The 12,531-nt window shown below is 54.3% G+C and overlaps 1 protein-coding gene across 1 annotated transcript in view; it reads left to right on the top strand.

Moving 5' to 3' along the window:
• The window catches only part of TFCP2L1 (transcription factor CP2 like 1), a 70,473-nt gene that overhangs the window by 38,973 nt on the left and 18,969 nt on the right, over positions 1-12,531 (top strand). Inside the window, exons 6-11 of the mRNA XM_050750486.1 lie at positions 1,064-1,216; positions 5,557-5,667; positions 8,353-8,444; positions 9,879-9,927; positions 10,012-10,105; positions 11,974-12,064. Of these exons, the coding sequence (XP_050606443.1) occupies positions 1,064-1,216; positions 5,557-5,667; positions 8,353-8,444; positions 9,879-9,927; positions 10,012-10,105; positions 11,974-12,064 (590 nt within the window). The remainder of the gene's footprint in view (positions 1-1,063; positions 1,217-5,556; positions 5,668-8,352; positions 8,445-9,878; positions 9,928-10,011; positions 10,106-11,973; positions 12,065-12,531) is intronic.

The raw sequence follows: 12,531 nt of genomic DNA, 5'->3' as shown, positions 1-12,531 counted from the left end.
AGTGTTGCGAAGAGTCACAGAGCTCGTTGGTCCTTATTTAGGGAACAGAGTGGGGAGGGTTTTAGAATTCTATCTGGGTTTTGCCCATAGAATATATAAGCTTTATACATGAGTATTTCCCAACATAAATCATTTGAAAGTAAACATGTTTTCTATTATAGTTTCTATTATTGAATGAATTATTTTGTTGTCAAGCGCTGGTGTGGATCCAGCCTTTTGTTACATGCCATGTGAGATCAAGGTGGTGAAGGATGTGACTGTGTTGTTGTGGTTGTGGTTCTGCCTTGATCCCGGCTCTCTCGCTTGCTGTGTGTCCTTGAGCAAGTCTCCTCCCCTTTCTGAGCCTCTTAGTTTTCTAACCTCCCATCTTACAGATCAGATAATGAATACAGAGCTGTTAGCACTGCCTGGTCCCTAGGAATCACTCAACAAAAGTTAGCAATCTTTTCTTTCTCTCTTTCTTTCTTTCTTTCTTTTTTTTTTTTGCAATTACAATATTCTTAATATATTTAAAAATTATTACATTGTTATTATTGTAATTATATATTGGATTCTTATAATATTATTGCAGTATTATAACAATACATTGACATCGAGTCCATTTATGTAGTAGGAACTTACCAGAAATACAGAAATGGTTCCAGCCTTCTGCTTATGCTTCCAGCCTGGCCCGAGTAGCTCGGACACCAGGACGTTAGAGAGGGGTTAGGGCTGTGCTGTGGTCCCTGCCCTCCATCTAGGATTTGCCAAAGGAAAGGAATCTGGGTGAGGAGTTAGGTTGAGGTCATTGGGGTCAGTGACCTGGGGAGTGGTGGGGATTTAACTGGTCAGGCAGGGCCTCCACAGTAAAGAGACAAAAGTGGGGATGTGTGTCTTTTGCAGGCAGGGGAGCAGGGAGGCCACTGGCCTGATGGAGTGGACAGAGTATCGGGGAGAGCAGGAAGGTCGGGGCAGGCCTGCACTGACCAGGCAGGGAAGGACACCTCCACATAGAGGGGGTGCTTGGGGGATCCAGGGCCCTGCTCGGTGCTGCCTTGCCACTGCCCAACGTTTCTCCTCCCAGGTACACTGCATCAGCACAGAATTCACCCCCAGGAAGCACGGGGGCGAGAAGGGAGTGCCCTTTCGAGTCCAGATTGACACGTTTAAGCAGAACGAGAATGGGGAGTACACGGAGCACCTGCACTCAGCCAGCTGCCAGATCAAGGTGTTCAAGGTAGGATGGCTTCGCAGGCTCTGCCCTGCCCTGCTGCTGGCCTGGCCCGTGGTCACAGTCACCCGCAGAGACCCTGGAGATTCCTCTTAGAGGCCCGGCAAGGAACGCAGCATCCCTTTAGCACATGGCTTCTACCTGGACTCCTAATGTGCACAAGCTGCAAGTCCAGGCACCACAGGCTGCTGCTGCCCTGCTGGGGGCATATTTTCACCTGTGGCACCCACTCAGCTTCTGGCAGAAGCATCGGTGTGGATGTCCGTCCTGGCTGTCGGTCCTCGGCGCTACTCTATAAGAATGATTGGATTTGTACATTTTAGCTTTTTTTTCTCCCAAGCACATTATAGTAGCCCACGGGTGCTCACGTCCAGATTCTCCTTAAAAATCAAAGCAAGAGTCCCTCCCTGCTGGAGGCCTGGCCTCGGATCTTCCTGTTTAGGACTTGAAGCCATGTTTCTCTTTGCAGTGACTTCCTGTTAGAGAAATATTTTCAGGGGGACCGTCTCCCTTTTCTCTCCTTGCTTCATTCCTTACAGTCGCCTGTCACTATTTTCCATCTCTTCAATCTGGACTGATTATTTCCTGAAGATAGTAGCCAGCGATACAGCTCAGTGTCCTGTGTGGCCTCAGGGAGATGTGGAGGGTTGCATGAGCTTGCATCATTCTCAGGGCGTGAGGGCAACCCATGTCCAAGCAGGCCCCAGCCCCACAGTCCCCAGCCCCTATAGGCCCTGTCTGCCGGGGCCACTCTGGCAGGTGTCTGCAGAGAAGTAGTGGACCCACCTTCTGGGCCGGAATTGCCTTGAGTAACCAGCCCTGGTGCTTATTCCAGCTTCCTCTTGTTTCCCATTCAAGTGTATTTGGAGCCTGCTGAGAAAGTTCCATCTTCTGGGTCTGGAGACCCAAGAGGCAGTTGCTTTAGACCGGACCCTTTAGAAAGCTGGGTGTGTGCTGATCTTCCCCCAGACCGAAGGCACGGGCCCGTGGAACACCCATGCTTGGAATGGAAGTGGGAATAAATGCCCACGGGCAGAACCATAAACCGGGGGGCAACCCTGGAGACAGGGATGGTGCCATTTCTCAGAGCCTGGGCCACAGTGAGCACTGGGCTGTGATCTGGGGACGCTATCACCATCACAGCTGCAGGAGAGAGGGCTGAGGACGAGCGGATGGAGTCTGCACTCAGGAGACCACACAGCCAGGCTGCCTGGGAGTTGTGGGCACCAGGGTTCTGAGGCCCCGGCCCAGCTCTGTGGTTTGGGACGTCTTGGTTAGTCAGTGATGTCGGCCCCAAGTGGGAGGCAGAAGTGGCAGGAGGGATGTGTGTTCGTCTTTCCTGGCGGAGCAGTGGCCTCCAAGGGGAGCTGTGCTCCTCTGCTCTGCTTGTTTCCTATTGCTGCTGTCACAAATGGCCACAACTTTTGACTTAAAACTGTGTGCATTTATTATCTTCCAGTGCTGGCAGTCAGAAGTCCGGAATGGTCCTCACTGGGCTAAAGGTGTCAGCGGGCCTGTGTTTCTTTCCCAACGCTCTGGGCGGGGCTCTTGCCTATTCCAGCTTCTAAAGCCATTTCTAGGTTCACGGTTCTTCCTTTGTGCTCAGAGCCAGCAAGAGCAGGCTGAGTCCTTCTCACATGGCAGCCCCAACCTCTCATCTGCCTCCCTCTTCCTTTTGTAAGGGCGCTGTGATTACATGGGGCCACGCGGTTAATCCTGGATAGTCTTCCCATTACATCAGTTGCGTAGCACTCTTAATTCCATCTGAAACCTCGATTCCCCGTTTGCCATGTTAGGTGACGTATTCACAGGTTCTGGGGATTAGCAAACAGCCATCTTTGGGAACCATTATTCTGCCGACCACGTCCACCAAGCAGTGGGCGTGGCAGCCCCGTGGTATCACTGCCTGCTCCGGGATCTGACGGTCCTGGACACCTGCATGGCTGTGTGCTGTGGTCTTTGCCTAGCCTGCGGTTCACTGTTGCTCTGACTACACCCTCCCCTCATGTGCAGACCACGTCTCTGCCAGCCTTGGCCCCGGTCAGGTAGCGGTTCACTCCCTCACCAGGGATGTCAGGTTAGTTCTGCTGCTCTCAATGTGTGCCCTGGGGAGACATTGTGCTGGGCAGTAGGAGAGAAGTGAGGTGGCATCTCCACCCCCATGGGGTGCCCTGTGTACCGCTTCTATGCCTTGGGTCAAGCTTAGGAGTGGGGGCTCTGTCTACCAGGCTCCTCAACCCATGCCAGGCATTGCTTGGGGAGTCGGGCTGGAAGCTGCCTGGTCTCAGTGCCCCGAGGAAGGCCTTGGCATCTCCCGCAGAGAGTAGGGGTGGCAGGAGCCCCTCGTCACCCCAAACTGGCTCCTCAGAATGCCTGAGGTGTCCTCCCACCTGCCTGCCCCCACTCACATAACAGATGCAGTTGGTGCGCACAAGCCAGGCTGAGCTGAGCCAAGTTGCCTGTCACCCCTCCCTCTGCCAGTCACCCCAGTTGCTGGGAAGCCTGGCTTGTTGAAGCCACTCCCTGGGACGCTGTGTGGGGTGTCAGGGTCACTGAAGGGAAAGGCAGGGCTCCTCTCTGAGCAACCAGCTCCCTCCAGGCCTCATCAAGGACCAGTGCGTGCCCCGAATGCAGGCTCCGCCATGGTCTGGCTACAACCCCACCTTGCCTGTACCCTCTGTGCAGGGAGGAGGAGTCTCCTGAGGGACAGGAGCTGGAGGTGGAGCAGGGAGGCCAGGTCGTGGGAGTATGGCTGCCACACACCCCACTGTCACCCAGGATGCTGGATCTGTTACTCACATCCCAGTGTGACCTCTGCCATCCTGCTTCATCCAGGGCAGGCATCACTCCAGGGCAGCGGGGCCCCAACCTTTTTGGCACCAGGGACTGCTTTTGTGGAAGACTGTTTTTCCACGGAAGAGAGGGGGATGGTTTCAGGATGATTGAAGTGCATTACATTTATTGTGCACTTTATTTCTGTTATGATTATTTGTAACATATAATGAAATGATTATACAACTCATCATAATGCAGGACCAGTGGGAACCCTGAGCTTGTTTTCCTGCAACTAGATGGTCTCATATAGGGGTGAGGGCGGGCAGTGGCCCATCATCAGGCATTAGATTCTCATCAGGAGCACCAGCCTAGATCCCTTGCAGGTGCAGTTCACAAAAGGTTTTGCCCTCCTATGAGGATCTAATGCCGCCACTGGTCTGACATGGGAGGCAGAGCTCAGGCGGTCATGTGAGCAGTGGGGAGCGGCTATCAGTACTGTGAGGTATTTACTTCATAGTAAGATGACGATGAAGCTTCGCTCACTCACCTGCTGCTCACCCGTTGTGGGGCCCAGTTCCTAACAGGCCGTGGGACCGGCATCAGTCCGTGGCCTGGAGGTTGAGGACCACCACTCTAAGAGATGCTCCCTAAAAACCCTTAATCTGGGAGCCAAAAGCCGTAGCCTGAGAAAGGTGCCCCCTGGAATGAAAATCCCTCAAGGTACCGTTGAGCTTGAACGACTGTTTTCATCATCTGCCCACCACACGTAGCCTGCTGTGTGCGTAGTAAAACTGCTCGGGTTCCAGCGCTGCTCGGAGTCTTTACATCTGACTTCGCCAAGTGGGCGTGAGCTCATACATAAGATGCAAATGCTCAGCAGACTACATAGTGAGGTCGAGAAGGCCCCCCATGGTGGCACCTGCGGGGCCAGCCTGCGATGCAGCACACCTGGCCACTCTCACTTGGATCCTCTCCCATCCTGATGAACCCCTCAAGCCTCAGTTTCCCACTGTAAATGAAGGGAATAATAGTAGGCGTGAGGCCTACACACCCTTCGAAAGTTGCCCGGGTTTGCAAAGCACCCGCGATTGTCAGGCTCTCTCTCTGGATGGAGACGTTCCCCTGCAGACAGAGTGTGAGCTGGGGCTCAGCAGGTGTCCTGAGCATTGAGGGTAAGGAGGCCTTCAGCTTATGGCCAGGATTTATCAGGTTGCAAGCACAGACTAAATCCAGACCAGCAGCCTGTACTTCTTCCACTTTCATCTGCTCTCCCTGGGTAACCCAAGGAATGCACTGGGATTCCTTGTGGGTCCCCAGGGTTCCTTTTCATAAGCGAGTGGCCGTGGGAAACCATCTTTTCCCCTTGAGCAGCAGAGTGCAGGACCCGTGGCAGGTTCCGAGTTCCTCAGGTGGGGAAACAGTCAGGCGGAATGGGAGGGGAGATAGGTGCTGTCCTGCCCCTGAGTTCCTGCGCCCTGGGGCCCTGGGTGAGGTGGGAAGCAGGAGAGGGCTTGGGGGCTGCTGCCTCTGTCAGCCTGGGACTGATTGGACTCTGTCCTCTGTGCTCTCAGCCGAAGGGAGCCGATCGGAAACAGAAGACTGACCGGGAGAAGATGGAGAAAAGAACTGCCCAAGAGAAGGAGAAATACCAGCCGTCCTATGAAACCACCATCCTCACAGAGGTGAGCCGGCTGGGTGCGGGGACAGAGCCTCCAAGGGCCTTCCACCAGGAGCGGGGCTGCTGGCTTAGATTCTTGGAAAATGGCCCATCTCGGCTGAGTGCTTCTGAGGGTGCTTATTCCGCCGTGGTGGGTTCCAGTGTCTGGAGCTCGTGTCCATCTGATAAGACCCAGTGGCCCGGGAGGCATTTCAGAAATAACTTCCAGCCCTGCTCCCTTTGAACGCGTTTGTGCTTTCCCAATTTAGGTTTCTTTGTGTTTTTGAGTAGGTAATGTATTCACATGGTTTTAAATTCCAAAGGTACGAGAGAGTGTACAACAGAAAATATCCCTCTCAGTGCCATCCCTGCCTCGTGGTTTCTCCCCTCCAGGTCAGAAACCTTGTGCATCTGGCCCAACTTTGTCTGCAGGTGAAGCCAGTGCAGACACATGTTTGCCCCGTGCCTGCATTTATACACCAACAGTGTACATAGACACACTTTGCTTTTTTCCATTATTAGCTTATCTTGGTGCCTGATCCCTACAGCTTTCTAGTTCCTTACCCAGCTGCGTGGCGTCGTGTGTGATGGCCTGTTGGTGGATGCGGGGTCGTTTCTGAGCTCCTGGAGTTTCAGGCAGTGGTGTAGTGAATAACTGTGCATGTGAAGGTCTGCACACGGGAAGCAGTCGGCAGGTTTCCTTTCTCAGTGGGATCTCTGGGTTGGAGGGTGTCGGCCCTTGTTATTTTGCTGCCTGGTTGTATTTTCTGTTAACCCGGACAGCAATGCCAGCCTGCTGCAACTCTCCATATGTCCATGGGAACTCCTGAGGAGCTTGTTCTTCCTCTTCCCTTTTTTTCTTTTTTTTGAGACGGAGTCTCACTCTGTTGCCCAGGCTGGAGTACAGTGGCACAGTCTCGGCTCACTGCAACCTTGGTCTCCTGGGTTCAAGTGATTCTCCTGCCTCAGCCTTCTCCAGTACCTGGGATTACGTGCATGCGCCACCATGCCCAGCTAATTTTTTTGTATTTTTAGTAGAGATGGGGTTTCACCATGTTGGCCAGGCTGGTCTTGAACTCCAAACCTCAAGTGATGTGCCCGCCTTGGCCTCCCAAAGTGCTGGGATTACAGGCGTGAGCCACTGTACCTAACCTCTTCCCTTTCCGAGTTGCAGCTAGTGCCTCCTTTTTCACTGGGAATTTTTGTGTGACTCTTTCCCACTCTGTTCTGCAGTCAGGCTGACTAATTGGTGGTGCTATTTGTTCATTGAGTAATTGGACTTCCTCAGAAGGCCCTCCACGTGGGTAAGGCCCCTGCCGGCCATGGTAGGATTAAGGCTGTTAGGGGTGAGGCTTGGAGCATCTAAGAGAATGGTGGCCCGGTCTTGGCTGACGAGCAGCTGTATGTATATGTGTGTGTGTACATGCAGAAGGGTATTTGCAATAAGACAGTGTAAAAACTAATTTATGGTCAGACAGATGTGCACTGGCGTTTTATCTGACTGAAGGTCAGTCACCTGCCTCCCCCTCAGCCCACAAAGGAGTGGCAGGATGCAAGGACTGCATTGATGGATTAGAGGCCAGACTAGTTTCTTCCCATACTTGGTTCATGCCTGTGCTGGTGCCGCTGCCCAGTGTGCCCACCTCCTGATACCATTCTCTCCCTAACTGAGCCTCAGCCTCTCCCCTCCTCTGCTGACTGCCCCTGGGAAGAGAGGTCCTGGTGAGCCGCTTGCCAGGTCTGTCCGAGCCCTTGCCACAGTGCAGTCTAGTTGAAAGCCCACCCTGGGAGGCGCTGGCTGCCTTTTCTACCGGCTGTTCAGCTTTCCTCCTTGGGCTGTAGGATTTAGCACCAACAGATTCGAGCCCACACTCACAACACTTAAATATTGACCAACACTGTAGTTTGGCGGGTGACAGTAAATCTTCAGGAATGCTTCAAATTGTCCCTCTCTGAAGAGGCATCACTGCAGGCCGGGGAAGAGAGGAACTTTTTCTGCTGGATGGACTTTCTCCAGCAGGCAAAACCTATACATCCTTGCTTCCTTTGGGAGACTCCACATGCATCTGTTTTTGGCTTCCATAGTAGCATGTTTTTGAGGGCAAGGATCACGTCTTTCGTGTTTGTGGATCTCCCGTAGCCCCTAGCAGAATGCCTCCAATGGAATGAGCACGGTTGAATCTCACCGAGAGGAGCTGCTTTTGGTGATTGCACAAGGACCTTTGCCCCTGTCGGCAGGTTCTTTTTGCAAAAAGCACAGGTTGTAATACTGACTCTTACTGCTTATTTTTTTTGTTTGGAAGTTGCCTGTGGCCCAGCACTCCCTGTAACAGACGTTTACACGAATTTGTGTCTCCCGGGAAAAGAAGTTTCTGAGCAATTGGCCGGTTTTGTTTTTTCTCTCTCCTGGACCAACTCAAGAATCCCGTGACTGTGAGGTTTCCTCTCTGGTGTTACTGCTGGGAAGCCCAGAGAGACCCCTTGCGTGCTTCCCTTGCTCCAGGGGTGACTTCTGAACATTTCTGCTGGTTTCCTTCCTGTGGCCCTCAGAACCTGCCTGGCCATGGCTCGTTGTGGGTACTGGGGAAGCGCAGTTTGACAGGTCGGGGTCTCATGCATTGGTGTCAGTGCGTGCCTGCTGGGGAGGACCTGGGGATCACGACTCAGCACCTCTCCAGATCCCAGCTCGGCCCTGTGCTCTCTCCTGCAGTGCTCTCCGTGGCCCGACGTGGCCTACCAGGTGAACAGCGCCCCGTCCCCAAGCTACAATGGCTCTCCAAACAGCTTTGGCCTCGGCGAAGGGTACGTCCCACCTTTCTTTCTTTGGGTTCCCTGGAATGAAGACGGATGTGCTTTCCTTTCTTAGTCTTCCTTTCTGGGTCTCCTCTCCTTTCTGTTTGGGTCTCAGAGTAGCTAACTCGTGTTGCAGTCACAACTGTCTTTAGCATTTACACAACTTTTAGTGCTCAGAAACACCCCTGTAAACGCTGTCGGGTGGGGCAGCGGCCCAGAACTTAACCGGGTGAAACCAGGACTGGTTTGAGGGTGCATGAGGTCAGCCACCCGAGACAGCCTCTGGTGCCCTCTGGGGCAGAATGGCCCTCCTGACAGTGGAGCCTTAGGGAGCAGCTGTCTGGGGGGCCCTTCCTGGCTCTTTGTCCAGCGTGATCACCGAGTGTGGGGGTGAGGGGATCTGGCTAGGGTCCTCTCTGCCTTGGGTTGCAGGCCTTACAACATAGAAGCTGGCTTCATTGCTGTCCCACACAGCTCTGCAGACACACAGGCCACATGGACCCTGAGGACGCTGTGACGGGACAGTGCTGGAGCTGCAGGCAGTTTCCTAACTGTTGGGGGCTGCACGGCACGGGGCCATGGGTCACCGTGAGGGCTGCATGGCCTGTGCTGGCAGCAGGGATGGAGGCGGGAGAGTGCCGGGTGGAGGCTGCCTGTTTCCTGCCTGCAGGTTCGTCAGAGCCCATGTGTGGCAGACAGAACTTTTCTAATAAGAAAGCGAGATTGTCTGTGAACCTGATTTTACCAAGGAGTCCCCGGGGAAGTGAGGGTAGACACAGAAACAGTGTTATGTTTAGATTCAGGCAGACCTAGTCTTCAATCTTTGCCTTTTGCGGGGTAACTCCCTTAACCTCCCTGAGCCTCGGTTTCTCTACTGCAAAAGGGGGGTAAGAATTCTACACAGGGTTGGGAGGAATGAGTGTACGATGCTCGCACCCCGTAGACACTTGGTGAGAAGTGGCGGCTGTCTTCACTGATGACCGGTCTGAGGATCAGCCCTGCAAGGGTCTCTTTTTCCCATTATGGAGAAATAGACATAACACAAAATTTACCGTTTTTAAGCGTGCAGTCTGGTGCCATTAAGTCCATTCACACTGTTGTGCAGCCTTCACCGCCATCCACCTGGAGAGTGCTCAGGTCTGTGCCTCCTCCCCAATCTAGCCCCCGAGGAAGCTTGTGCACCCCCTCTCGGGAGAACAGAACAGTGGTTTTCCTCGTGGATGGATGTCAAGCCGTGGGTGCTTGTTCACTGCAAAATAACTCCCCGTGGGATTCCTCTACCCTCTCCTCTTTCTGTGACTCAGGAAATTCTTGAGGACTCATTCCACTTAGAACAAATGCCGCACCTAACGGCAAGTGAAAGTGCCAGGCTGGGTGCCGGGACGTTGGCCATGGCCCTGGGAGCCTCCTCCGTCCTCATCACTGGTTCCTTTTCCTTTGCAGCAACACCTCTCCGACCCACCCGGTGGAGGCCCTGCCCGTGGGCAGTGACGTAAGTGTCTGAGCAGGGCTTTCTGGCTGGCGGTCCCTCGTGGGCCCTGAGCCGCCATCTCAAGCCTCTCCCCTCTGCCCACAGCACCTGCTCCCATCAGCCTCGATCCAGGATGCCCAGCAGTGGCTGCACCGCAACAGGTTCTCGCAGTTCTGCCGGCTGTTTGCCAGCTTCTCGGGTGAGCATCTTTCGGCTGAATTGTGGGTTCTTTAAAGCCCTGGGCCAGGTGCTAGACGTAGGAGATGCTGTCCCCAGAAGGTCCCAGGTGAGCAGTGAGCCTTGCCAGCAAGTAGAGCTTATCCACAGTGACAGAGTAAAGGCCTGGCCACAGCTAGAGGAGCGGATTCCACAGACATCCGTGGCAGTGGAAGAGAAATGGTGCCTGCACACCCTCAGCTCGGCCTTGCTGAGAGCCTGTTGGGGGAGGGTCCCTGGGCGGGGAAACACAGTGACCCTGTCCTTGGGAGCTTGTAGCTGTAAGTCAGTACAGATGCATAGACCGCTCATTTCAGTGCGGTGCGACCTGTGTGATTGGGGTGGGGGTTCAGAAAGGACCCTGAGCTGGACTGGGTGGAGGAGGGGGAGGAATGCCGGCTGTGGTCTTAAGTAGGGCAGTCAGCCACCATGTGGGCACCTGCCTTGTGTGGTCACAGAGCAGGGGACCCAGGTGGAGTGGAGTGGCCCGGGGAGGAGGGGTCAGAAAGGTACCCAGGGACACAGACAGGATGGGGCCCTGGAAGAACAGTGGAAGGACTTTGGCTTTTACTCCCAGTGGAAAGGAAGCCATTGTGTCTATAGAATTGTACCTAAAACTGTATCTTATTGTGGTGGGAAGACAGGGGTGGGAATCATGGCCTTGGGCAGGCTTTCAGCTGAGGCTGAGATACTCGTACTTGGAGAGTGTGTGGGACCAGGCTCTCGGGGACCCCCTTGGGCTTTGAGGAAGGGGCAGCCCTCACACTATGCTCGCTTCTGTCCCCATGAGATAGTCGCCTTCCCATGTTCCTTTAAATGTGGGCCCGTCCTCACATGCTGCTGGTGGGACCATACATGGATGTAACGGTCTGGGAAACTGCTGGCAGTATCTGCCAGAGCCAAACACACCCTACGGTCCCACAGCCCTCTCTGGGGCTGGACCTGGCAGACATGCACCTGTGCAATGAACAAAGACATGTATGAGAGCATTCAGAGAGCCTGTTCCTAACAGCCCAGACCAGAATCCCCCACAGCACCCATCCACACAAAGTGGGTATGCGAATTGTGGTGTGGACATACAATGATAATAGGTGATAACGGGCACGAACAGTCTGTGACTGCATTCCACACAAATGCACCGTGAAACATGACTTGGAGAGAGGGAAGCCAGACCAGGAGGAGTGCCGACCGTTCAGTCCCACGTACAGAAACTTCAGAGAACATGCACAACGTGTCTGCACTGTAGCAAGTCAGGATAGTGGTTCCCCTGGGTGGGAGTAGGGGTGGTGGCTGGCACAAGAGGCCTACAGGAGGCTGGTAATGTTCCACTGCTTGCTCTCAGTGCTGGGTCCCAGGGTGTATTCAGATTGTCAGCATCCAGCGAGCCGTATACTTCCATATACAGACAGATGCACACGTGGCCACAGTGCCGATGACATCTGTGCATACAGATTATATGTCAAAAAAAGAGAAAAGAGGCCAGATGCAGTGGCTCATGTCTGTAATCCCAGTACTTTGAGAGGCTGAGGTGGGTGGACTGCTTGAGCCCAGGAGTTCAAGACCAGCCAGGCTAGGCAATATAGTGACACCTCGTCTCTTTAAAAAAAAAAAGAAAGCGGGGCAGGCGGTGGGGGCCCTTTGGCTTCTGTTGTACTCACTGTTGTGAGCCCTGGCAGTTCCTGGGCTGTGATCTTCTGATGTCGTTGGGCATTTTGCCATTTTCTCTCTGTGAGGTGGTGCATCTGGCTCTTCCCCACCCCCTACCCCCAGTGCTATGGGGTCTGCCGGTGCTTGGGGAACGAGCCCTTTCTCTGTGTCCCGTGTAACAGGCACCGCCATTTTTCTGCTTAGGTGCTGACTTGCTGAAGATGTCCCGAGATGATTTGGTCCAGATCTGTGGTCCCGCAGATGGAATCCGGCTCTTCAACGCCATCAAAGGCCGGTAGGTGTTGGTTTCTCTGTGAAGCCAGCCAGAGGCTCAGGTCCTGTGGCACGTGGTGGGAAGCTCCTACCTCAGCCTCTTGGATGGCGGGTGGTCTGGCCTGGGGGGACAGGGCTCCTGCAGTGTGGGGTCAAGTGTAGGAGGAAGTGTGGCAAGAGGGGCACAGGCCACAGCAGGGGAGTGAGACACTGCAGTGGGAGATGTGGCCGGCTGCCGCAGACCCTGCCTGGAGGTCCCTCCCTCTTCTTGGTTGGACGAGAGCCTTGGCCTCTGGATCTTGGCCTCTGAGCCCCTTGCCCATGTTCTCAGATGCTTGTGTGGTCCTGGGCTCGGAGCTGCTCCCTCCCTGAGGGGAGCTGTGGACTGGGGCCAGTCCGATGGTATCGTGCAGCCGTTTCAGGGCAGACTCCAGAGCAGCGCCATCCTGCACACCTTCCTGCCATGGCAGAGACGTTCTGCAGCTGTGC

The sequence above is a fragment of the Macaca thibetana genome, chromosome 12 (genome assembly GCF_024542745.1).
Source record: "Macaca thibetana thibetana isolate TM-01 chromosome 12, ASM2454274v1, whole genome shotgun sequence".
NCBI lineage: Eukaryota > Metazoa > Chordata > Mammalia > Primates > Cercopithecidae > Macaca > Macaca thibetana.
The sequence above is the reverse complement of the archived record's forward strand: the minus strand, read 5'-3'. Positions and strand labels throughout refer to the sequence as shown.